Source organism: Loxodonta africana, chromosome 2 (assembly GCF_030014295.1).
Source record: "Loxodonta africana isolate mLoxAfr1 chromosome 2, mLoxAfr1.hap2, whole genome shotgun sequence".
Taxonomy (NCBI): Eukaryota; Metazoa; Chordata; class Mammalia; order Proboscidea; family Elephantidae; genus Loxodonta; species Loxodonta africana.
This window is the reverse complement of record NC_087343.1, coordinates 100,891,652-100,918,846: the sequence shown is the minus strand read 5'-3', so window position 1 is coordinate 100,918,846 and position 27,195 is coordinate 100,891,652. Positions and strand designations below refer to the sequence as shown.

The following is a 27,195-nucleotide window of genomic DNA, read 5'->3' as shown; positions in this document are numbered from 1 at the left end:
CAGTTGGATTTGTTTTGGGCCCCCTCCCTCCCATCTTTAAATAATGCCTACACTTTGTTTTTTTTTTTTGCCATAGTGCCTTTAATAAAAATTCTTCTGGATATTAATGGACATTAATATTGAATTATTATGATCACAGTGGTTAAGAAATCAGCTAGTAACCAAAAGGTCGGCAGTTTGAGTCCACCAGCCGCTCCTTGGAAACCCTATGGGGCAGTTCTACTCTGTCCTATAGGGTTGTGAGTTGATGGCAATGAGTTTTTATGATCTTGATTATTGTTCAGAAAATATTACTTCTCTCTTCTTTGGAGCCCAGTGTGTTACCCAGCCTCATTGATAAAGATTTGAACTAAGTTAAGTGGTTTGCTTAGACCAATGGATTATTATAGTGCCTGTGTGGTCTGGTGTGTCAGCTGTTGAGCCCCTGCCACTCTCCATGAAAAGACCATACCTCACAAAGCCACAAGTCTAAAGAGGATGAGAAACATATTGGAGCAGATTTAAACCCAGTCTGCAGCCAGGAACCTGAAGCCAGGAGTCTAGGCTTTGGTGAATTACATTGAATGATTTGCAAATGTTAAGCCAGCTTTGTGTTCTAGGATAAATTCTATTTGGACGTGATATATTATTCTTTTTATATATTGTTGGATTCTATTTGCTGAAGTTTTGTTGAGAATTTTTTTGCATATGTGTTCATGAGGTGTATGTTTCTATAATTTTCTTTGCTTGAATGTCTGTGTCTGGTTTTGGTATCAGGGTAAGGCTGGCCTCTTAAAATGATTTGGGAACTATTTCTTTCAGTTCTGTTTTGTGGCATAGCTTGTTTATTTCATCTTTGTTGCCGAATGTGTCAGCATAAAAATTTTCATAATATTCCTTTATTACTCTCTTAATGTCTGTTTGTCTAATACTGGTAACTTATTTTTTTCCTCCACTTTTGCATATCACTCTGGTTATACATTAATCAGTTTATCAGTAAAGATGGGCTATATATATCTTTTCAAGAAACCACCTTTGATTTTATTGCTTTTTTTCCCTATCCTTTCTCTTTGCTATTTTATTGATTTCTGTTATTATCTTTATAATTTCTTTCCATTTACTTTTATTTGTTCTTTTTTTTTATCTCCTGTTTCTAAAGGTTAAAGCTTATATCATTTGAGACATTCCTTGCTTTCTAACGTAAGCATTTAATGTTATAAATTTTCCACCAAACACTGTTTTAGCTGCATTCCACAAATTTTGATATGTTATGGTTTAATGTTCACTCAGTTCAAAATATTTACTCATTTCCCTTTCTATTTCCTCTTTGACCCACTTTAAAGAAGTGTGTTATTTTGTTTCTAATACTCAGGAATTTTCAAGATAGTTTGTCATTGATTTCTAGGCTAGTTACATTGTCTCTATGGAAGTACTTTGTGTGACTTCAGTCCTTTAAAATGTATTGAGATTTGTTTTATGGTCCAGAGTATGATCTATGTGTAAATTGTGGTTTTTGGTGGGATGTCCTGTAAATGTCAATTAGGTTGATTTGATAAAAGTTTTTCAAATCTTTTATGCCCTTACCTATTTTCTGTGTACTTACTCTATCAATTACTGTGAAAAGAGTGTTGAAATTGCCAGTTACAATTGTGGTTTTATTTTTCTTTCCAGTTCAATTAGTTTTTGCTCTCAATTTTTTAAAAGCTCTGTTATATGGTAATTGCACTTTCAGTATTGTTATGTCCTCTTGATGAATTGACCCTTGTATCATTAAATTGGAAACCCTGGTGGCGTAGTGGTTAAGTGCTACGGCTGCTCACCAAAGGGTCCGCAGTTTGAATCCACCAGGCACTCCTTGGAAACGCTGTGGGGCAGTTCTACTCTGTCCTATAGGGTCGCAATGAGTCGAAATCAACTCGACGGCACTGGATATCATTAAATTCACCTTTTTTACCCTGATATTATTGCATTTCTTTTTGAAGTGTACTTTTTCGAATATTAATGTAGCTACTCCAGATTTAATTCTTAGTGCTTATATGTTTTTCATTCCTTTTACTTCTATCTTTTTTTTGTATCTTTATATTGTAGCCATCTTATAATTGAGTCTTGGTTTTTAAGCCAAACTGACGGTTTCTGCCTTTTACTTGGAGTGTTTAGAACCTTTATATTTTTGTAGTTATCTGCATTGTTGAGTATAGTTTGAACATGTTGAAACTTGTTTTAGCTGTTGTATCTGTTCTTCATTCTGTTTTTATTGTTTTCCTGCTTTTGTTTGGGTTAATTTTTTAAATTACTGGACTTTATATTTTAGAGCAGTTTCAGATGTACCAAAAAAATTGAGCAGATAGTACAGAGTTCTGATATATCTTCTTCCACTCCCCCCCTCAGTTTTCCCTATTATTAGCATTTTGCATTAATGTGGTTCATTTGTTATAATATGAATCCATGTTCATACATTATTATTAAGTAAAGTTCATAGTTTACATTAGAGCTCACTTTGTATTGTATAGTTTTATGAGTTTTGACAATTTTTAAAAATTTTTGTATTTTCTCTTTACAATTTGCTTATCAACTATACCTTTTGTTTTATATTTTTTATGGTTTCCCTAGGATTCACAATCTACATCTTTAATGAATTACAATCTACCTTCAAATGATATTATGCTGTTTCACATATAGTTCAGTAACCTCCCAACAATATACTTAAATCCCCCTTCCCTTCCTTTGTGCTTTTTTCCCATACATTTTACTTTTACATTTGTTAAAAACCTAATATTAAGCTACTATTTTTGCTATAAACATTCCACTACTTTTTAAAATTTTTATTTTCAAATAAATACAGACTCACAGAAAGTTGTAAAAATAATACATAGACTCCTGTGAAGCCTTTTACCTGAGTCCCCCTAATGGTGACATCTTATATGACTGTAGTAAAATTAAAAATCTAGGAAATTCAAATTGATGCAATACTGTTAACTAGACTGCAGTCCTTATTCAGTTTTTACATGCACTTATTTTTGTATGTGTGTGTAATTCTGTTCAGTTTGATCCCATGTATTGATTTGTGTGGCCATGACCACAGTCAAGGCACAGAAGTACTTGGTACACAGGAACTCCTTTGTGCTACTCCTGTATAGTCATGACCCCCATCCCTGTCCCCTAGCAATCACTAATACATTTTTCATCTCTGTGGTTTTGTCATTTAAAGACAGAACCTTTTTTTTTAATAATTTTTATTGTGCTTTAAGTTAAAGTTTACAAATCAAGTCAGTCTCTCACATATAAACTTATATACACCTTACTACATACTCCCATTTACTCTCCCTCTAATGAGTCAGCCCTCACCCTCCTTCCAGTGTCTCCTTTCATGACCGTTTTGCCAGTTTCTAACCCCCTCTACCCTCCCATCTCCCTTCCAGACAGGAGATACCAACGTAGTCTCGAGTGTCCACCTGATGCAGGTAGCTCACTCCTCATCAGCATCTCTCTCCAACCCATTGTCCAGTCCAATCCACGTCTGACGAGTTGGCTTCGGGAATGGTTCCTGTCCTGGGCCAACAGAAGGTTTGGGACCATGGCCGCCGGGGTCCATCTAGTCTCAGTCAGCCCTTTAAGTCTGGTCTTTTTATGAGAATTTGGGGTGTGCATTCCACTGTTCTCCTGCTCTCTCAGGGGTTCTCTGTTGTGTTCCCTGTCAGGGCAGTCGTCAGTTGTAGCCAGGCACCATTTAGTTCTTCTGGTCTCAGGATGATGTGATCTCTAGTTCATGTGGCCCTTTCTGTCTCTTGGGCTCATAATTACCTTATGAGCTTGGTGTTCTTCATTCTCCTTTGATCCAGGTGGGTTGAGACTCATTGATGCATCTTAGATGGCCGCTTGCTAGCGTTTTAAGACCCCGGACCGCACACTTCAAAGTGGGATGCAGAATGTTTTCTTAATAGATTTTATTTTGCCAGTTGACTTAGATATCCCCTGAAGCCATAGTCCCCAAACCCCTGCCCCTGCTTTGCTGACCTTCGAAACATTCAGTTTATTCAGGAAACTTCTTTGCTTTTGGTTTAGTCCAGTTGTGCTGACCTTCCTTGTATTGAGAGTTGTCAGTCCCTTCACCTAAAGTAGCTCTTATCTACCATCTAATCAGTAAATAAACTTGCCCCACTCTCCCTCCCTCCCCACCTCGTAACCACAAAAGAATGTGTTCTTCTCAGTTTAAACTGTTTTTCAAGATCTTATAATAGTGGTCTTATATAGTATTTGTCCTTTTGTAACTGACTAATTTCACTCAGCATAATGCCTTCCAGGTTCCTCCATGTTATGAAATGTTTCATAGATTCATCACTGTTCTTTGTCAATGCGTAGTATTCCATCATGTGAATATGCCATTATTTATCCATTCATCCTTTGATGGACACCTTGGTTGCTTCCAGCTTTTTGCTGTTGTAAACAGTGCTGCAGTAAACATGGGTGTGCATATATCTGTTCGTGTAAAGGCTCTTATTTCTCTAGGATATAAGACAGAACCGTTTTGAGATTAATTTTTTTCAATAAGCATGATGCCCTTGAGATCCATCCAGGCTGTTAAAACCAAAAAACCCACTGCCTTCGAGTCGATTCCGACTCATAGCGACCCTATAGGATAGAGTAGGACTACCCCATAGAGTTTCCAAGGAGCGCCTGGCAGATTTGAACTGCCGACCTATTGGTTAGCAGCCGTAGCACTTAACCACTACGCCACCAGGGTTTCGTCCAGGTTGTTACGTGTATTAATAGTTTGTTCCTTTTTAATGATGAGTAGTATTTCATAATATAGATGTATCAGTTAGGTACATGTATCATGCTTGGTAAAGTAGAGGGTCAGTGAAAAAGAGGAAGACCCTCAACGAGATGAATTGTCACGGTGGCTGCAGTCATGGCTCAGACATAACTACTACTGTGAGGGTGACACAGGATCGGGCAACATTTCATTCTTTTATACATACTGTTGCTGTGGGTCAGAGCCAACAGAATGGCACCTAACGATGACAATGATCAGTTTGTTTAACCACTCAACTGTTGAAGAACGTTTGAGTTCTTTCCAGTGTTTGGCTCTTACAAATAAAGTTGCCGTGAGCAATCATGTGCAAGTTTTCATGTCTTCAGGTTAAACGCCTAAGGATGCGATTGCTGGGTCATATGGTAAAGTGCAGTTTTAATTTTATAAGATACTACCAAACTATTTTCCAGAGCAAACTGTACCATTTTATATTTCCCTAGCCATGTATGTGAGATTCATTTGCTCTACATTCTCACCAGCATTTGGCATTATTGCTGTTTTTTATTTTAGTTATCTTATTAGGTATGTAGTGATATCTCATTAATAATGTTGAACATCTTTTCATGTGCTTGTTTATCATCACTATCTCCTCTTTGGTGAAATACTATATCTTATGCCCATCTTCTAAATGGATTATTTGTTTTTACTATTGAGTTTTAAGAGTTCTTTATATGTTATAGATACAAATCCTTGTCGGATATGTGCTTCGCAAATATTTTCTCCAAGGCTGTAGCTTGTCTTTTGTCCTGGTAACAGGATCTTCCATAAAGCAAAAAATTTTTATTCCGATAAAATGTAATTTATCAGTTTTTTTTTTTTTCTCTTATAGATCATAGATCATGCTTTTGGTATCTTGACTAAGACCTCTCCACCTAGCGCTAGGTCCTGATGATTTTCTTCTACAATTTTTCTAAATGTTTTATACTTTTTTGTTTTACATCTAAATTAATGATCCATTTTGAGTTAATTTTTATATAAGTTATGAGACTTAGGTTGAGGTTCATATTTTGTCTATTGATGTCCAGTTGCATCAGCATCATTTGTGAAAAACACTATCTTTCATTGAATTGCTTTTACATACTTTGTGAAAAATCAGTTTGGCATATTTGCATGCACCTGTTTTTGGGTTCTCTGTTTTGTTTCATTGATCTGTTTCTCCACCACTTCCACAATATCTTGATTACTGTAGCTGTTGGGTAGCTACAGTATCACTACCCATCTGTCAGTTCGTGAACTGTGGAAGTTGTGTGTTGCTATGATGCTGGAAGCTATGCCACCAGTATTTCAAATACCAGCAGGATCACCCGTGGTGGGCAGGTTTAAGAAAGGTCTGGTAATCTACTTCTGAAAATCAGCCAGTGAGAGCCCTATGGATCACAACAGAGTATCGTTCTATATAGTACTGGAAGATGAACATCCCCGTGGGTTGGAAGGCACTTAGAATATGCATTGTCCACAGGAATAGACTCTAGCATACCAACAGTTGGAAGTTAGCATAAGACTGGCCAGCGTTTTGTTCTGTTGCATATGGGGTTGCCATGAGTCAGAGCTGATTCAACAGGAACTAACATACATTGGTTAGAGTGATTTCTCCCACTTTATTCTTTTTCACAATTATTTTAGCTATTCGAGGTCCTTTGCCCTTCCATATAAATTTTAGAATAAACTTGTCTATATCTATAATTTTTATTGGGATTTTGATAATTGTATTAAACCAATAATTAATTTGGGGAGAAAGGTATCTTTGCTATATGGAGGCTTCAGACCCAGATCTAATTTAGATCTTTTTAAAAAAAGTTCTTTCATTAGTGTTTTGTAGTTTTTAGCATGTAAGTCGTATACATGTGTTAGTAGATTTATACCTAAGTACTTCATTGGTTTGGCATGATTGCAGATGATGTTGTTTTTTTAATTTTGGTTTCCATATGTTTATGAAAATGTGCTTGTGAATATAGGCTTATGAAAATGTGATAAATTTTGAGTGTTGATATTGTATCCTGCAGCCTTGCTGAACTTACTTGTTACTTCTAGGAGATTTTTTTTCTGTTTTGTTTTGTGTTACCTTTTTTTTTTTTTGTAGATTCCTTGAAATTTTCTAGGTGGACAATCATTTCATCTGCAAATTGGTCAGTTTTATTGTTTTCCCTTCCAATCTTTATGTCTTTTATTTTCTTTGTTGTACTGGCTAGGACAGTACTATTTTCTTTTTTTAATTGTACTTTAGATGAAGGTTTACAGAGCAAACAAGTTTCTCATTAAACAATACACATGTTGTTTTGTGACATTGGCAACCCCATGACATGTCAACCCTGTCCCCTTCTCGACCTTGGGTTCTGCATTACTAGTTTTTCTGTCCTCTCATGCTTTCTAGTCCTTGCCCCCGGGATTGGTGTTCCCATTTAGTCTCATTTTGTTTTATGCACCTATCTAATCTTTGGCTGAAGGGTTAACCTCAGGAGTGACTTTGTTACCAAGCTGTGAGGGTGGTCGGGGGGCCACACACTTGGGGTTTGTCTAATCTCTGTCAGACCAGCAACCCTGGTCTGTCTGTCTTTTTTTTTTTTGGTGAGTTAAAATCTTGTTTTACATTTTTCTCCAGCTCTGACTGGGACCCTCTATTGTGATCCCTGTCAGAGTAGTTGGTGGTGGTAGCCAGGCACCATCTAGTTGTGCTGGACTCACTCTGGTGGAGGCTATGATAGTTGTGGTCTATTAGTCCTCTGGACTAACCTTTCCCCTGAGTAGGACGGTACTGTGTTGAATAAGGGTGTTAAGAATGGACATTGTTTCCTTGTCCCCAGTCTTAGGGAGAAAGCATTGTTTTTCACTCTTACGTATGATAATAGCTGTAGGTTTTTTTGTAGATGCTCGTTATCAAGTTGCGGAATTTCCCTCAATTCCTTGTTCACTGAGAGGTTTTTTTTTCTTTTTTGTTTTGTTTTTTAATGAATGGGTGTTTAATTTTCTCAATACTTTTTCTGCATCAGTTGAAATGATTGTGATTTTTCTTCATTCGTATGGTTGATTGCTATTTTTTTTTTCTTTTTAATATTGAACTGGAGGCCTAGTGGCGAAGTAATTAAGAGCTCAGGCTGCTAACCAAAAGGTGGGCAGTTTGAAGCTACCAGTCACTCCTTGGAAACCCTATGGGGCAGTTCTACTCTGTCCTATAGGGTCGCTATGAGTCGGAATTGACTTAATGGCACACAACAACAACAACAACAACATTGAACCAGCTCTGTGTACCTGGACTAAACCTCACTTCATTGTGGTGTTTAATTTTTTAATATATTGCTGGGTTTGATTTGTTAATATTTGGTTGAGAATTTTTGCATTCTGGTCCATGAGAGAGTCATCTTTTTTTTTTTTTTTTCAATGTACTGTCTTTGTCTGGTTTGGGTATCAGGGTAATACTGGCCTCCTGTTCTCTCCTGTTTATGTTCTGGAAAATATTGTGTAGTATTGGTGCTAGTCATAGTTCAAATATTCGTTAGAATTTTCCAGTGAAATGTTATTGGCATGGAGATTTTTTTGGAGTAAGCTTTTTAATTAAAAACTGAATTTCTTTTATGGTCACGGAACTATTCATATTGTCTATTTTAGATTGGATGAGTTTTGACAGTTTGTGGTTTTCAAAAGCTTGAGCCATTTGTTTAATTTGTATGTAGAGTTGTTGGTACAATTCCTCATTTTTCTTTTAATGGTTGTATAGTCTATAGTGATAGCCCCTGTTTCATCATTACCTGTTAAAGAAATTTAACAATAAGAAATAAATGCCTTTATTCATATGTTTTCCTTTTGCGATGCTTTTCATTTCTTAGTGTAGATCTGTATTTCTGACTATAATTTGCCTTCTGCCTGAGGTACTTATCTTTTTTTTTTTTTTTGTGGTGCAGGTTTATTGGTGATGAATTCTCTCAGCTTTTGTGTGTCTGAAAAACTCTATTCCACCTTCTTTTTTGAAAGATAGTTTTGCTTGGTATAAAATTCTAGGTTGGTAGACCCCCCTCCCCCTCCCCCATTTTAGTAATTGGAAGAGTTTATCTGTTTTCTTCTGGGTTGCATAACTTCTGAGAAGCTGTTTTTTATTCTTTGTTCCTGTGTATGTAATATGCCTTCTTTCTAGCTACTTCTAAGATTTTGTCTTTATCACTTGTTTTGAGCAATTTAATTATGGTATACCTTTTTGTGGTTTCTGTAATGTTTATTCTGCATGAATTTGTGGTCTTAGAAGTTTTTATCCATTTTTTTTAAAAAGTGTTTTTTTTTTTCCCCCATTCTCTCCTGTCCCCAATACCAGTTTCCTTTTCCAGGACCCCACTTAAAATCTGTTAGACCACTTGACATTGTCCCACAGGTCAATGATGCTCTATTTTTTATTTTTTCTCTCTGTATTTTATTTTGCTATATTTAAGATACTTCTATTGCTATTTCTAAAAACTTACTGATCTCACCTTTTGTAATCACATTTGGTGTTAATGCCTTACGCCGTGTTTTTTATTTTAGGTATTTTTATGTATAGAAGTTTGAAATGCATCTTCTATGTTCATATTTTTTCTACCTTTTTGAACCTATGGACCATATCGAAATAGATGTTTAACATCCTTTCCTGCTAATTCCATTATCTTTAGTATTCCTTGGTCTCTTTCTATTGGTTGATTTTCCTCATACTTATGAATCATATTTCTGCTGCTTTGCATGCCTAGTAATTTTGTATGGATGCTAGACATTGTTGATTTCACATTATTGGGTGCTGGATTTTGTGGTGTTCCTTTAAAGAAAAATTTGGTGATAAATTTTTTTTGGTTTTGTTTTTGGTATTCTTTCAAAGAGTATTGGAATTTGTTCTGGCAGTCATTTATGTTATTTGTGTTAGTTTTCACTTCTTTGAAGCTCACTTTTAATTTTTGAAATGGTAGGTCTAGCATAGCTTTTTATTTAGGGCCAATTCAGCCCTACTACTAAAGCGATATCCTGTTGAAGACTATACCTGATGCCTTATATATTACAAGGTTTTCCCACCCTGGCTGATGGAAACACAAACTATTTATAGCTGTGTGTGTGTCAAGAATTGTTCAGTTTACTGCATTCCCTGCCCTTGGGTAATTTTTTCTCTTGTATGCATGGATCAATATTCAGCCAAAGACAAGAGAATTCCTCTGCAGCTCTGCTGAAATTTCTCTCTCAGCAGTTTCCCCTGCTCTGATCCTCTGCTCTTAAATCTAGCCACCTTGGATTACTCAAACTCTGATCTCTGTCTCCTCAACTCAGCAAGACCCTCATGGTCTGTCTGGGTTCCTCTTTCCTGCTGTGCAGTAAGTTATCGCAATCAAAGAGTTTATCTCTTTTCCTTTCTCTAAGTGAACAGTACTGGCTGCCTGTTGTCCAGTGTTGAAAACAGTTGTTCCACATATGTTGTTCTGTTTTCTAGTTGTTTAAGGAGAATGAAAAAAATCCAGCCCCCGTTACTCTGTAATGCCAGAAGCAGAATTGCAGTAATGTTTTAGATACCCGTTTAGCTAAAAAAATATTAATAAAGATGTCAGATGGCATTTTATATAATTTTTGCATGTGCTTAGTTGAGGTTTAGAATTACAGTTGCCGAGTCATCTTAATTATCAGAGGAGGTATATTTTAGAAAAATAGTGGTGTCAGATCTGATGCATATTTACACTGTATGAATTTAACTGTATTGTATTTTATAGGTAACTGAAGGGATTTTCAGTGGAAATTTTTTTGTTATGTTTGATTTTTGCCTAATTCACTGACTATGGAACCTAACCTCTGTAAAATGCAACTATATAGTATACTTTCCTTTTACAAAGCAAAAAAGTAATTTCTTTCTTTGTGTTTTCTCAATGCTAATGAAATAAATCTATATCAGATTTTCTGGTTGACAGAGGAGAAGTTTGAGGAATGCTCTTTTATTAAATTGCTTATTTTATAATTCAGAGTTGCATTTTCAGGGAAACAAAAGCACATTTTTGTATTTATAACTGTTTTCTGTTTATAAGAGGAGGGAAGAGAGGGACAGAACAGTATAGGGTTGATATGGCATATAAGAATGAGTGTGGTGGTTTAGAAAGAGCACTGAGTTTGGAATTGGGAAATATTGGTTTTTTTAATCCGAGTTACTATTAAGCTATAATTTTGGACAAGCCATATTACCTCTTTGAGCTCGTTTCATTCTGTGAAAGACAGTGAAGATGATACTTGTTACTATTTCATAAGGTTGTCATGATCAAATGAGGTAATGTATGTGAAAGTGTTTTGAAATCTCTCAAAGTGATATATAGATATGGTGGTATTTTATCATTTGAGCCGATAGGAGGAGAAAATGGCTGTTATACATGACATATCTGCTAAGATATTGGATGATTTTTGTGTGTCTGGTTAAAAGTTTTTAAGTTTTGAACCGTGGAAAATGACTAGAACCTAATTCACTGAAAGGAGAGAAGTAAGCATCTTCTAGCCACTCCAAGCCAATTTGTTTTTAATTTTTTTTCTTATCTTTATTTTGCACAGATCTATATGATATTCAGAACTTTACTAATAACTCTGTAAATTCTCAGCATATGTCCTTGTTCTAGCCCATTTTGCATATTATGCAACATTTCTGCTTTATTAGAGAGCTTAAGCTGTTATTTTATATTGAAGATAGTATGTTGTTGTGACTTGAGGTTTATATGTTTAATAAGATTGTTTATTTTAAAATTGAATAATAATAAGCCATCCATTTACCTTCCCCATACCATTCAATTTTTGTTCTTTACTCTTCCATTTTAACCTATTTAGCCAACATTAGCCTCTTTCTCTCTAGAAGCAGTGAATTCTCTCTTGTATCTTAAATTCTTGATATAGCAGTTTGGAGCTGACGTAGTAATTACTGAACAGTGATTTTGGGGGGGAAGTTTTTGATGGCTTACCTTTGTGTTCTACAGAGAGACTCTAGGGTCTGAAGACTGTAGATAGACAAAATACTTTTTTCTCTAGTATATTTTGATGTTCCATACAGATGAATTTGTTGGAGCTTTGTGAGAGGCAGAAATAAATTGTTGCTTCTGAGATACTTTTTTTTTTAGTAGGGAAGGGACTGGTTTGCCTTACAATAATATCCTAGGAGTTATTTCTCATCAGGAACAGATTAGAATGAAAAAAACCTCAAAACCTGAACTTTTTTTTCTTGCTTTGACAGTAAATACTTCACATCTTTTTTTAAATGAATAAATTTGGAGTTTATTTTTTTAATTTTACTGATTTTAGCTATAACTTTATAATGACCGGTAGTAAGACTTTTTAATCTTACCCTCTAATAGGAACCCGAAAGATTCATTAAATACTGTTGGAAGGCTGATTCTAGGGCCCAGGCAGGGAAAGTACAAAATGCACCTGGAGCATCTTATAGTAATAGAAAGTGAAAAAAAAAAAAAAAAAACCAAACCCATTGCTGTCGAGTCAATCCTGACTAAGAAGTGCTCAAAAAAAAAAAAAAAAAAGATGAGGGTATGTGAAAGGAATGTAGGAGCCAAACAAAAGAGCTTCCAATGGCCAAAATTGGAACAATTTGAGCAACAAAATAAATAACGTAGTATTACTGGATTGTAACCCAAAGTATATAATAAATATCCATGAGTTCACACTGATATAAATAAATGATTTAATAAATACATAAATGAAAGAGGAGACATACATATTCTTTGCAGAAAAATTCTAAACAATATATGTAGGTATCTCCACCCCAGGAGATAGAAGCTAATTCCTTCCCTCCCCTTTGAGAGTGGACCAGATTTAGTCACCTCCACAAACTAGATTATGGGAAGGCAAAAATAGTAACTTTATAGTGGAGAAGTCTACCTTAAGGATGTGGTGAAAGCTAACATCACCAGTGATGTTATATGGACATCACGTTCTCCCTGATGTGACGGGATGAGAAGCGCCGTTCATCCCGGTGGTATTCTATCGCAAACTCATAACCCTAATTTAATGACGAGGACAGCATTAGACAGACCTAAAATTGAGGGTTATTCTACAAAATGCCTGACCAGAACTCCTCAGAACTGTCAAGCTCATAGAAAAGAAGGAGATCCTGAGGACTCTTACATACCAGAGGAGACTGGAGAGACATGAGAACTACAGGCAATGTGGGGTCCAGAATGGGACCCTGGATCAGAAAAAAGACATTAATAGAAAAACTAGTGAAATCTGAATAATAGCTTTAGTTGATAGCAATATACCAAAGTTGGTTTCTTAGTTTTGACAAATGTACTATGGTAATGTAAGATGTTAACAACAGGAGGAACTCAATAAGAAGAGGCATATAGGAAGGTTCTGTACGATCTTTCAACTTTTCTGTAAATCTAAAATTATTCCTAAATAAAATGCTTGCTAAGAAAAATACTTGACAGATTTTTTAATTATATGAAATCAAATGATGTGAGGAATAGAAACTGCTTTGTGTTAATCAGCTTTCTCCAGTTATTATGTGTTATTTTAATATAGTTTTCCTCCTGAAAACAGAGTAACATGCCATATGAACTATTATTTACATATATAACATTCATAAACTGTAGTATCATTTTTATGTAAGGTTTTGTGACCTTTTAAGAATCGTGTTAATTTCTAAAACTTTTAAAAGTATAGATCGAGATTACCCAAAACCCACTGCCACTGAGCTAATTCCGACTCTTAATGATCCTAGGGGACACAGTAGAACTGCCCCATAGGGTTTCAGAAGCAGACTGCCATACCTTTCTCCCGCACAGCAGCTGGTGGGATCAAACCCCTGACCTTTTGGTTAGCAGCTGAGTGCCTTAACCACTGTGCCACCAGGGCTCCTGATTGAGGTTAATAAGGTACAAATTAATAGCTGTCTATTTTGAAGGGCAGAAATTAATTTAGAATAGGACCTGCGATGTGTTTGTTTTGGGGAATTATGATTTTGAAAATGTTTGTTGTTTTGGTATTGTGCTTGATCATAATATAGCATTTTGTGAACTTAAAAATCTAATAGCATTATCACTTAAGGAAACACATAAAAATTAAGCTTTTAGAGCAAAAGAACACTTATAAATAACTTAAAAAATACCCTTTATTATTAACTATGAAAATGGTTATAATTGAATTTCATATTATTTCTTTTTTAGATTTATTATCTAGGATAGATTTGGATGAACTCATGAAAAAAGATGAACCACCTCTTGATTTTCCTGATACTCTGGAAGGATTTGAATATGCTTTTAATGAAAGTAAGTAGTATATGACAGTGGTAATAGAGTCTTAGATGCTATTTGCTACCTTTAATGGCCAGCTAGAATGTTTTATGTATTTCTTTTGAAATACACTGACTTTTCGTTGCATGGTGAAATTTTTCACTCAAGTGAAAGAACCAAGTTGCAGTTTCCCATAGTTGTCAAGCCACGTAAACTGATGGGCATGTATTTGGTTCAACTTATGCATTGCAACCTTGAGCGTTCTGCTCCCTGGTATCCGATTGGATCTGCTAATTAAATTACATAGAAAGATGCTCTTGTTTCATGTGTTATTTAAAATGAAGTGATTGATAATATCTGTGACAGTATTTTTTTTTTTTTTCCTCAAGGAAGCTCATTTTTTATTATTAAGTATATCAGGAATGATTATTTTTTACAGTTCATTTTTTGGTAAAATTTACTTTCAAAATAAAAGTCAATAAGATGAGCTTGACAAATGCATACATCTGTATAACCAACAGCACTGACAGGACAGAATATTTCCATCTCCCAAAAAATTCCTCATGCCACTACCCAGTCAAGCTCGCCCATCCCTGAGACAATCATGTGTGACAGTATTTTAAAGCATAATACTTTCATTCTTTTAGGCACCATCCTTGTTTTAAAATTTATTAAGTTCTGAATAAAATAAGCCTTGTACTTGGGGTTTGGAAGAACATATCACAGACTGCAAGGATGTTTCTGGATTTTGATTCATTGGATTAATGACAGACTGTAGTAGTTGAAGGGTAATGCTATTACAGGCTAGGTAGCATTTCAGTTGTAGCTTTCTGTTTGTTGCTCTGCATCAACTGAATTGGTGATCTGTCATTGTCCTGTTAGTGACTATCCCCTTACAAAGCCAGTTATAGGTGTTAGAACTTATAGTGAGTCCTTGCGTACAAGATTGTTAGTGAGTTTTAAAGTGGAGATATTAGAAACTTTGATTTTTTTGTCTGACATTAATTTTCATGCCTTTTTCATAAAGGGTATTTTGTGATAAAATATACATAATAATATTAAAAAAAATTTCTTTGTATTTCAATTAACAGAATCATATGAGCACTGTTACTAACATTGCTTCTGTTCCTTTGAAATGACCACTAGATTCTTTTCTTTCCAAACACAAGATGGGGGGAGTGTGTTCATAGTGTGGGCTAATCATAAAATATCTGCTTTATAGGTAGAAGACCTCAGTTTTCACTGAAGTCTAACTTTTCATCTTCAGTATACTTTCATCTCTCCTTTTCTCATAAGATGCATTCATACGCACACACCTTCGCACACTTGTAAACCTTTGCGGGCACATACCTTGTGCTCACACACTTTTGTGTGCACATACACCATTGCATGCACGTGTGCCCATTCATGCACACACACACATACTCACATGTATATGCACCCTTGCAAAAAGCTGGAGATGGAAAACCAAAAGGGAAGCACACGCTCGGCGTTTCTCAAGCTGAAAGAACTGAAGAAAAAATTCAAGCCTCGAGTTGCAATAGTGAAGGATTCCATGGGGAAAATATTAAACGACGCAGGAAGCATCAAAAGAAGATGGAAGGCATACACAGAGTCATTATACCAAAAAGAATTAGTCGATACTCAACCATTTCAAGAGGTGGCATATGATCAGGAACCGAGGGTACTGAAGGAAGAAGTCCAAGCTGCTCTGAAGGCATTGGCGAAAAACAAGGCTCCAGGAATTGATGGAATATCAATTGAGATGTTTCAACAAACAGATGCAGCACTGGAGGTGCTCACTCGTCTATGCCAAGAACTGTGGAAGACAGCTTCCTGGCCAACTGACTGGAAGAGATCCATATTTATGCCTATTCCCAAGAAAGGTGATCCAACTGAATGTGGAAATTATAGAACAATATCATTAATATCACACGCAAGCAAAATTTTGCTGAAGATCATTCAAAAATGGCTGCAGTAGTATATCAACAGGGGACTGCCAGAAATTCAGGCCAGTTTCAGAAGAGGATGTGGAACCAGGGATATCATTGCTGATGTCAGATGGATCCTGGCCGAAAGCAGAGAATACCAGAAGGATATTTACCTGGTTTTTATTGATTATACAAAGGCATTCGACTGTGTGAATCGTAACAAACTATGAATAACACTGCGAAGAATGGGAATTCCAGAACACTCAATTGTGCTCATGAGGAACCTTTACATAGATCAAGAGGCAGTTGTTTGGACAGAACAAGGGGATACTGGTTGGTTTAAAGTCAGGAAAGGTGTGCGTCAGGGTTGTATTCTTTCACCATACCTATTTAATGTGTATGCTGAACAAATAATCCGATAAGCTGGACTATATGAAGAAGAATGGGGCATCAGGATTGGAGGAAGACTCGTTAACAACCTGTGTTATGCAGATGACACAACCTTGCTTGCTGAAAGTGAAGAGGACTTGAAGCAGTTACTAATGAAGATCAAAGACCACAGCCTTCAGTATGGATGACACCTCAACATAAAGAAAACAAAAATCCTCACAACTGGACCACTGAGCAACATCATGATAAATGGAAAAAAGATTGAAGTTGTCAAGGATTTCATTTTACTTGGATCCACAATCAACAGCCATGGAAGCTGCAGTCAAGAAATCAAAAGACGCGTTGCATTGGGCAAATCTGCCACAAAGGACCTCTTCAAAGTGTTGAAGAGCAAAGATGTCACGCTGAAGACTAAGGTGCGCCTGACCCAAGCCATGGTATTTTCAATCACATTATATGCATGTGAAAGCTGGACAGTGAATAAGGAAGACCGAAGAAGAGTTGACGCCTTTGAATTGTGGGGTTGGCAAAGAATATTGAATATACCATGGACTGCCAAAAGAACGAACAAATCTGTCTTGGAAGAAGTGCAGCCAGAATGCTCCTTAGAGGCAAGGATGGCGAGACTTACATACTTTGGACATGTTGTCAGGAGGGATGAGTCCCTGGAGAAGGACATCATGCTTGTTAGAGTACAGGGTCAGCAGAAAAGAGGAAGACCCTCAACGAGGTGGATTGACACAGTGGCTGCAACAATGAGCTCAAGCATAACAACGATTGTAAGGATGGCGCAGGACCAGGCAGTGTTTTGTTCTGTTGTGCAAAGGGTTGCTATGAGTCAGAACTGACTCGACGGCACCTAACAACAGCAACACATCTATCATTTATGTTTTTAAATATCCTGGACATTCTGTTGCATAGATACAGACTAACAGCATTAGGCGAAGATGCTTGCATTTTGATGAGAGAATGTCATTTTTAAGGGTCTTTTTTTAAGCATAATATAGTCCACCTTTCAATGCAGGGTTAATGGTTTATGTATTTTCAGAGAGGTGAGGGTTTGGGAAAAAGGAAACTGGGTCTCCCTAATCAACCCCTAAAGTGTCAGTGTTAACTTCTTATTTTCAAGGACTTATTTTTCCAAGTTTATTATAATACATTTCCTGGGTCCATTTCGGTGCTGTAACTTTCCTGTTTTTCTTCTCTACTCCTGCACTTTCTCATTGAATGAAAAGAGAATACTACTTTTGTTCAGGCTTCATCACGTCCCTCTTTTGCCTCCAAACGCTTTCTTGTGTTTCACTGCCTTTAGGGTAAAACCCAGACCCAGTAGCTTGTCATTCAGGGCCTTCTATTATTTGATCCCAATTTGCCCTTCCAATCTTACATTATACTATTTGGCTCAATAATCTCTTTGTTTCTGTCAAACTGCATTGTTCACTCTTATTTGAACTTGCTGTCCATTTTTCACAATTGTGTTTATGTTGTCTGGGCGGGAGGAAGGGTTAAAACAATTGGCCTATGGTATATTTCTCTCCTGATTACCAAGGGAATACTCCTGGGGAAAGAAAGAAGACAGGTGCATGGTCTTTTCTCTTTGTAAACTTTTGATAATGAAACTTTTAGTAGATACAAACTAATATTTGCTATGAGAGTCTTTACATGAGCAGAATGACCCTGGTTTAAGCATTGTTTACGATACAGAAGCCTACAGTCTGTGAATATATGAGGCATGTTTCTCTTAAGAATATCACAATAGCAATTTAACTCTCTGGCATATAAAATGGAGGTATTTTGAAACCACAGTGCTCACCAGTATGTGAGGTAAACCTGAATACCTCACTTAGAAACCTCACTTATTCTGCGCCAGAGAACATGTATCCATTATGAGAGGGAAAGACCTGGGGAAGTGTCCTGGATGTCTCAGACCTCTCTCTGCTTTGCCTGTGCCTTCTGGTTGTTTGTACCCTGGAAAGGATTACTAAAACTTAGTCATTATTAGTAAAGACCTCTGATTTGAGTGAGTCTGAGGTGACATTCAGAGCCTGTGTTTGTTCGCTGCCCCAGTTTCCAATTGAAACCCTAGCCATATTTCAAGGACTGGTTGAGAAATCTAACTGAAACTTTCTGAGCCCACGCTAGTCCATAGGAACCCTTCGTTTTCCCAAACTCATTCTAGATTTTATTCAGTGTGTGAGTTGCCTGTTGTAGTTTTTAGATTATTGGCTTACCTCATTCTTGTTCGTTTAACTTCCTAGAAAGTTGCTTAACTTTTTAGTATTTATGCCTTGCCTTCTTAGGTAGCTTCCAAGTTTCTTGAGGACTGGGACCATGCTTACGGCAGTAGATCCTTATACATAGGAGTTCCTCAAATATTGTTAATTTGCATTAGATTAGAGAGATAAAGATTAAAACCATTGCTTTTGAATACTTGGGGACCATTCTTTTATACTATTTATATATTTGTATCATATTGGCATTTAATGAAAAAATCAAATGTGAAAAAATGAAATTTCTAGGTTATTTTAAACTTTTATCAGATATTATTTGTTATACATTCAATATTATTATAAAGGTAGTCTGGGTCATAACAGTATTGCGTGTTGCTTGTTTATCTTCTAGAGGGGCAGTTAAGACACATAAAAACTGGGGAGCCATTTGTTTTTAACTACCGGGAAGACTTGCACAGATGGAACCAGAAAAGATACGAGGCTCTAGGAGAGGTATGTTCTTATACTCCATGTATTCCTTTAATCTAGATTGTTTTCTAATTCTAAATATGGAGAATAAAGGTTTTGAAGGTGAAGCAGTTCATGTACAAAAAAGGGATTTTTTTAAAATAAGGGTTTTGCCTCCTTTTATTCGATATTCTCAGTGGTTATGTTAAAAAGGTATTCTCAGTTTAAAAGTTTTATGTTTTTATGCAAATATATCATTTCCATGGACTTAATATTGTGTAGTGAGTTGTTACATAGGAAAACAAATTCCTGACAAGTTTCAATTTTTAAAAAATGTTTTTAAGAGGTTGAATCTTCCATTCTGCCAGAAGGAATGAGTATTAAGTGCTTCTCTATAAGAAGTTTGGGATATTTGGACTAAAAAGTTGGATCCAATCTACTTACCTTTGTCTTAATAAAGAACTAGGTTTTGTGAACATTAGGTACCGCACGTGGTCCTGTTGTAGGATCCTTTGAAAATGTTGTTTGTCATTCAGGTGAATGTTTTGTTAAAGCCAAATTTTTTACTCATTCTTTGTCATTTTACGTCTTTATTTTTAGCAAAATACATAGAGACACATTTGTTTAGTGTGATAACTGGTCAGATACCCTGTTTTTCCAAGGAAAAGTTGAAATTCTTGTATTCCTTTTTGGCTCATTAATAAAGAAGACAAAGTGGATTATTAGGTTAAATGATAGCATAAGGAATTTATGAAAACTTAGTCTATGTTTGCAGGAGATAGTCTACAAAGGTCTTTCTTATTTATCTGTGTGTCTCTGAGCAAAGGCACTGTCAGCTTTTGTTCCAAACTATCTTTTCGAGGGTGTTTGTATAGGAAATAGCCTTGGAGGTAGAGCTAGTGCCTCCCTCCAGGTCAGAGGGAAGATTTGTTTGCCACCCAAGTTAATAAAGTAATTTCTCTCACTGTGGCAAAAGAGGGACAGGAATGCTAGCTGTTCCCTTCGAAGACAGGATTTTCTAAGTTTGAAATTCCTCAGCTGTGATATGACCTCACTGAATGCTCAGCTTCCATCTGGGCTGCTCCACATTTTCCCCTTGGGACTTGAGCAGCCGGAGGAAGGGATGAGAGCATGATGTTCGTGCTGCCTGTAGTACCCTGAGCAATAAAGTCCTTTCATCTCTGACCAGGAGTCTTCTGTCTTCTGGCAGTATCCAAGAAACTGTTGGAGGCTAACTTGTTAGTTTTCAAGGAGAGAAAAACCTAAGACCCTGCACAGTTCTTGACAGTTTCTCCAACATTTATAACTTTAGTATGTTCAGTGCCCTGAATAATTTGTTGCACATTAAAAACGAAAGTTGACCCATTTCCACTTGAATTGATTATATGTTGCAAACTGGTAATATTTCAATTACTTTTATTTTTTTTTTAAGTGGGACCTATCTTTCACTTTTCTTCATAAACGATGTATACTAGCTCACTTGGACAAGTTAATGTTCTCCAGATATACCTTATCCCTTTTGGCATCTGTATCGTTTTTTACCCTCAACCTGTATCCTCCCACATCTTCTTTATCAAAATCCAGCCAGTCAGTCTTTTTAGATCATTAATAAATATCTGTGCAATAAATGAATGAGTGTGATATAAGTATATAAACTGTTTAGTGTAAATTCATCTTTGCATTTTAGAGAATTTCTTAATGTCAGCAATTTAAAGACATTCTCTTATTGCAGGAAAGGAGAATGTTATGTTAATGATATTTTTCCTCTTTCTATAGCTAAGCAGTTTATTAATTTTATTTCAGTTCCCTCTGAAATTCTAGAAGTTTCAGAATCTTAAGGTTTTGTTGGTCAAATTTACTTAATAAAAAGATTATGTTGTTAATGTTGTTAGGTACTGTCGAGTCACTTCTGACTCATAGCGACCGTGTATATGACAGAATAAAACACTGCCCTGTCCTGTGCCATCTTCAAAATTTTTGCTGTGTTTGAGCCCATTGTTGCAGCCACTGTGTTAGTCCATCTTGTTGATGGTCTTCCTTTTTTTCACTGATCCTCTACTTTACCAAGCATGGTGTTCTTTTCCAGGAACTGGTCCCTCCTGATAACATGTCCAAAGTATGTTAGATAAAGTCTTGTCATCCTCTCTTCTAAGGAGCATTCTGGCTGTACTCCTTCCAAGGCAGATTTGTCCATTCTTCTGGCAGTATGCGATATATTCAATACTCTTGGCCAGCACTGTAATTCAAAGGTGTCAGTTCTTCGGTCTTCTTTATTCATTGTGCAGCTTTCGCATGCATATGAGGTGATTGAAAGTACCGTGGCTTGGGTCAGGCACATCTTAGTCTCCCAAGTGACATCCTTGCTTTTTAATGCTTTAAAGAAGTCTGTTGCAGCAGATTTGCCCAATGCAATGTTTGATTTCTTGACTGCTGCTTCCATGGGTGTTGATTGTGGATCCAAGTATTGGGTCCTGGACAATTTCAGTATTTTCTCCGTTTATCATGATGTTGCTTATTGGTCAAGTTGTGAGGATTTTTGTTTTATGTTGAGGTGTAATCCAGCTGAAGGCTTTGGTTTTCCTGAAGTCCTCTTCAAGTTCTCTTTGCTGTCAGCAAGCAAGGTTGTGCGATTTGCGTATCACACATTGTTAATGTGTCTTCCTCCAGTCCTGATGCCGCATTCTTTTTCGTATGGTCTGGCTTCTTGAATTATGTACTCAGTATACAGATTGAATAAGTATGGTGATAGGATACTACCCTGACACACACCTTTCCTGATTTTAAACCATACGGTATCCCCTTGTTCTATTTGAAAGTCTGCCTCCTGGTCTATGTACAAGTTCTGCATGAGCACAATTAAGTGTTCTGGAATTCCTATTTTCACAATGTTATCTATAAGTTGTTGTGATCCACACAGTCAGATGTCTTTGCAGAGTCAATAAAAGACAGGTAAACATCTTTCTAGTATTTTCTGCTTTCAGCCAAGAGCCATCTGACATCAGCAGTGATACTTCTTATTCCATGCCCTCTCCTGAATCCAGCTTGAATTTCTGGCAGTTCCCTGTAGATGTACTGCTACAACCAGTTTTTGAATTATCTTCAGCAAAATTTTACTTGTGTGTGATAGTAGTGACATTGTTTGATAATTTCCGCGTTCTTTTGGATTTCCTTTCTTTGGAATGGGCACAAATATGCATCTCTTTTAGTTGGTTAAGAAAAGAAAAAAGAGATTGTAGATGTGGTATATTCTGTTGGAAATTTTTTAACCTTCATAGTCAAACTCCAGACTTTAGTCACTATAATTCAAAAAATGAAAGTTCTTATATATCTATGTGTAGTTCCTAAAAAACAAATAAACCTTTTAAGTTAAATTTTGGAAATAACTTAGTGCTTGAGGTTACCAAAATGATCTCTAGTTCCATTAAACAATAACCTTCGGAAAGCATCCCACCAAGTGCCGGACAAACAAGCACCGAAAAGAATTCGGTTTCTTTCCGCTCATCTGTGGTCATAGAATAGGATTTACAAAATAGAACAAATTTGAGTATACTGCCTAGGAGCCTGCCTTAAAGATTGAAGTTTTAAAGAAACAGAGTTTTCCTTCAGCCAGCAATCTAAACCAAAATCCCTTCAGTTATTTTAGTGTTTTCCTACTGAATATCAAGTTTTGTCTTCCGCTGAGAGCTGCTATATATGTTGCAGAACTGCTGTTTTGGTTTATGTTGTTTATTTCTCTCTTAAGATTATTATAGCAGTCATTCAGCAGAAATTGTTTTTAAGACTTGCTCCTGAAATGCTATATCATTTCTATGTAAATTAAACTTATTGTGTAAGTAAAATAAACTGAGATGTCAGTTTGTTTTTAGAATAGAGTGTGATAACTACAGGAGAGAATATTCTTTACACCCACATAGTTTACATTTTTATAGTGAAACAAATGCTCCTGCTAATATGTATGAATTTTTATACTATCCACAGATAGGTTGAAACACATATAGCTGTTAATAAGTTTGAATCACTTCTCAAAATTTACAAAGATACTGTTAATTTAAGGAGGTGAGAGAGTGGTGTAAAAGGGTAATTTCAAAATAGAAGTTTGTGCGTGTGTGTGTGTGGGCGCGTGTGTGTATTGGAGTTGAATCATGTTCTGGGTAGACTCAGTTAATCAGAAAGACCAGAAAGGCCATCCTGTTAAGTAGTAAATAGATAGCCACTGTTGAGTTAGCTCTGACTCATGGTGACCTTATGAATAAGAAAATGAAACATTGGCCAATCCTATGTCATCCTCCCGATTGCTGGCATGTCGAAGTCTATCATTGAAGCTATTGTTCTATTCCATCTCTCTGAGAGTCTTCCTTTCTGGCCTTCTACTTTACCAAACACAATGTCCTCCTCTGTGATTGATCCGTCCTGATGACATGTCCAAAGCAGGCAAATCAGACAGTGTTCTATCGTGACCCACAGGGTTTTCATTGGCTGATTTTGGGGAATAAATTGCCATGTCTTTCTTCCTAGTTTGACTTAGTTTGGAAGCTCCACTGAAACTGTCCACCATGGTTGACCCTGCTGGTATTTGAAATTCTGGTGACATAGTGTCCAGCATTATAGCAACACATAAACCACCACAGTTCGACAGGCTAAAAGATGGGTGGTGGAGGTAGTGAATTTGATGGTAGAAACTTAGCATGTGACTTGTGAATTTTTCTCAACTATATCGTTAATGTCCGTACTAAAACTTTTTAAGCAGCAGAAATTTTAATGAGAGAAGGTTTTTATTTTCATGCCTAACTTGGGTTTTTACATTTCCTTTGATATTTTTCTTGATTGCCCCTTTATGAATTGAATAAATTGCCAATGTGCTTAATAAGAGAATAGCAGCAATTAGGTAATCTCATAAGCTTGGCTCTCTTTTAACGGATAGGATCATACTTACAAAAACAACTAAGATTATGTTTTTTCCTCTGGGCCTAAATTAGCAATATGGTTTGTAAATTATTGGAAAATTACTGAAAAATGTTACATTAGGAAAAAGAAAGAAATTTATTAAAAAATGTAAGTTGGTGGCATTTCAATGGCCATACTGAGGTATTTGAAACTAGGAGTGACTTAAAGACTAAAAATACAAATAATCATTATTTTAATACTCAGATACTTGTACATAATTTGATTATCTGTGTGTATTAATGCCTTCATATATCGTGACATTCACACATCTTACAGTGTGACAGAAACAAAGTACTGGCAATCAGAAGATTTGGGTCTTAGTTCTGGTTTGTCATCATTTGTATGACTTTAGAAAAGTAATATTTGTGAGGCTTCCTTGTAAAATCGGGATAAAATTCTCTGCACTGTTGAAAGAAATAAGTAAAATGGATACATGTGGTTAAATTTTATTTTTAAACATTCTATGCAAATGTTAGGAACATGGACTGAAAACAGAACTATGCTATTTAAGAAGGTTTCTGATTTACCATTATTATTTCTATTAAGAAGGTTTAATCTCTCATGTTTTTAAAATCTTTTTTGTTCCTTTTATTTTCTGTCTAGTTATTATGATAAATGTCAAGCTTATTTTTCTATAGTAAGGAAGAAGAAATGACTACTGGCCCAGATTTGTTAGCATTCTCCTTTAACTCCCATCTGTCTCTAGCATCAGGTCCTACAGGTGGAGTACTATACCTAGTACTCCATAATTTTATGCAAATAACCCGTACTTTCTGCATTTGTTTGCTGGCCGCACCCACTCATTCCACCTCCCCCCCCCACTAGGTATTTTCCTAAGTGCACTGTGCTAGTTTTTTCTTACAGCAACACGTGAAAGAGGATTGGCATGGCGGCACTTGTGAGGGTGCCAGGGGGCTGGGAGGGTGCAGCCAGCAAACAAATGCAAAAGGCACACATGTAGTAACTATACGCCTTAGAATTGAAAAAAACAGTCGTTGAAATTATTTTCTTTGTTTTGTGGTTTACATAAGATAACCCACTGAAAAAGACTATAAGCCTCTTAAGGACAGTGTCCACTGACATATGAGCATTTATACAGACAAATTGAACAAAGTACAAAGTTGTTTTATCCAAGAGTGATAGTAAAGGCTGTGTATGTAAGCTATTGGGACTGGATAGTGAAGAGTCGGTGTGTTTGTATAAACTGTATATGATTGTTAATGTGTTGTTTTGATAATGTTTTATTAATTGCTACAAAGTACATAGTCAATCATAGGTTTTAAAATAGTACCTAATGTGCATGTCAATGATTCCGTGGGCAGTAATCAAAAATAAATTTGCCTAGCTTTTTTTGGAGCCCTAGTGTTGCAGTGGTTAAGAGCTATGGGCTGCTAACCTAAAGGTTAGCAGTTCAAATTCACCAGCTGCCCCTTGGAAACCCTGTGGGGCAGTTCTGTTCTGCCCTATAGGATCGTTATTAGTTGGAATTGACTTGACAGCCATGGATTTGGTTTTTGATTTTTTATTTTATCTTTGATTCTGTTTTGATGTGTACAGTTAAGTTGTGGAACCTATGTTCTGTCAGTTGTCTGCTCCCCTTTAACTTTCATTTCACTTTCCCTACTGGCTTTTTCTAGTTAACATTCAAATGTGTACAAGTCTTGCCTCTTTTAATGTTCTTTAGCATTTGTTTGCTCAGTTAGCAACATTTGACATTGTGACTTCTTTCTTTGCAAAGTATTATGATAACTATGCTCTAATGTTACAGTATTCTCCAGGTTGTCTTCTTATCTTTTTTGGACACCCATTGTTTGTCACCTTTGCAGTTTCTTATTCTTTTATCCACCCTTTAATGGTAGGTTTGCCAGAGCTCAGTCCTGGGTCTTCTGTTTTTCCTGTTTTTCTCATTTTGTGTAGTTTCTCTGGGTGAATCAGTCTATTTTCATAGCTTCTAAGGGGCCCTGGTGGTGCAGTGGTTTAGAGCCCAGCTACTAACCAAAAGGTCAGCAGTTCAAATCCACCAGCCGCTCCTTGGAAACCCTGTGATGCAGTTCTGCTCTGCCTATGGGGTCACTATGAGTCAGAATCAACTCAATGGCAGTGGGTTTGGTGTTGTGTTTTATAGCTGATACCATCTTTGTGCTTTTTGATTCCCAAATCCATGTCTGTATCCCCATGTCTCTCTGCTATGTACTGTATCTTCACTTGAGTATTTCATTAGGCCCCTCACACTCTGTATGTGCAAAACAACTGATCATCTTGCCGCTCTTCAGGAAATGTGTTCCCATACACCACTAATCTGTCTCACCACCCAGGCCAGATATCTAAGAGTTAAACTTGAGTTCCTTTTTTCCCTCAATTCACACAGCTCACTGATCTTCCTGATTATTCCTATAACCCTTTCCATCCATGCTGTGACCAGTTTAATTCAGACTCCTTTCATCTGTCCATCCATTCATCTGTTTATTCAGTTAGTTATTAAATTAACAGATATTTGTTGAGTGACTGCTCTGTGCCAAACAGGGGAGATGACACAATTAACGAAATAAGTAAATATCCCTGCCCTCTGGGAGATTTTATTCTAGTGGGTGATGGGGAGACAGATAATAACAAAATAAAAAAGTGAAGTATATGGTATTTAAATGGTGATGAATAGTTTGGAAAAAGTTAAGGCCACAGGACAGAATGAGTTGAAGCAGTGGAAAGTGTATGTATGTACAAAAGTTCCAAGCACTGAACCTAGAAGAACTTTAGCGTTAAGAAGTTGAGAAGATAATAAATCAGCAATAGAGACGTAAAAGAATAGGCTATTGAGGCAAAAGGAAAACTAGAAGAATGTAATGTCCTTAAAGCCATATGAAGCATATATACCAAGGAGGAAGAATGATGAACTGACCAATACATTCAGTCACATGGAGATCAGTGAAGATGCTCTGGTTGGAGTTCTCCTGACTCATCTTACTGGCTCAAGTTCTTGCCACTCTGAAGCCAGAGTAATTTTATAAAATTACAAACTTTATTACCATCTCTTTCTCCTTGACCTGAGGATAATGTTCATACTCCTTAATATGGCCTACAAGACCCCAACTGACCTTTGTAGCTTCATCTTTCTTTGTTGTACTGTACCCCTTAACCATTATGAACTTTTTGAGTTATTTGGTGTTACAGTCAATTTTCATTATTTAAAGTAGTTATATTCTGTAAGTCACTGTCAACATTGAATTAGCAAATACAGAACCTTTGCTCTTAGG

The 27,195-nt window shown here is 36.4% G+C and overlaps 1 protein-coding gene across 16 annotated transcripts in view; it reads left to right on the top strand.

The window, feature by feature from the left end:
- Nucleotides 1–27,195, top strand: part of ARB2A (ARB2 cotranscriptional regulator A) — a 496,175-nt gene that overhangs the window by 53,678 nt on the left and 415,302 nt on the right. For all 16 annotated transcript variants that reach the window (XR_002785671.2, XM_023547664.2, XM_023547667.2 and 13 more), the window contains 2 exons: nucleotides 13,936–14,037; nucleotides 18,945–19,045. Coding sequence is in view for 15 of the 16 variants with exons in the window: in XM_023547664.2 (XP_023403432.1) it covers nucleotides 13,936–14,037; nucleotides 18,945–19,045 (203 nt within the window). In the remaining variant the exon portion in view is untranslated. The remainder of the gene's footprint in view (nucleotides 1–13,935; nucleotides 14,038–18,944; nucleotides 19,046–27,195) is intronic.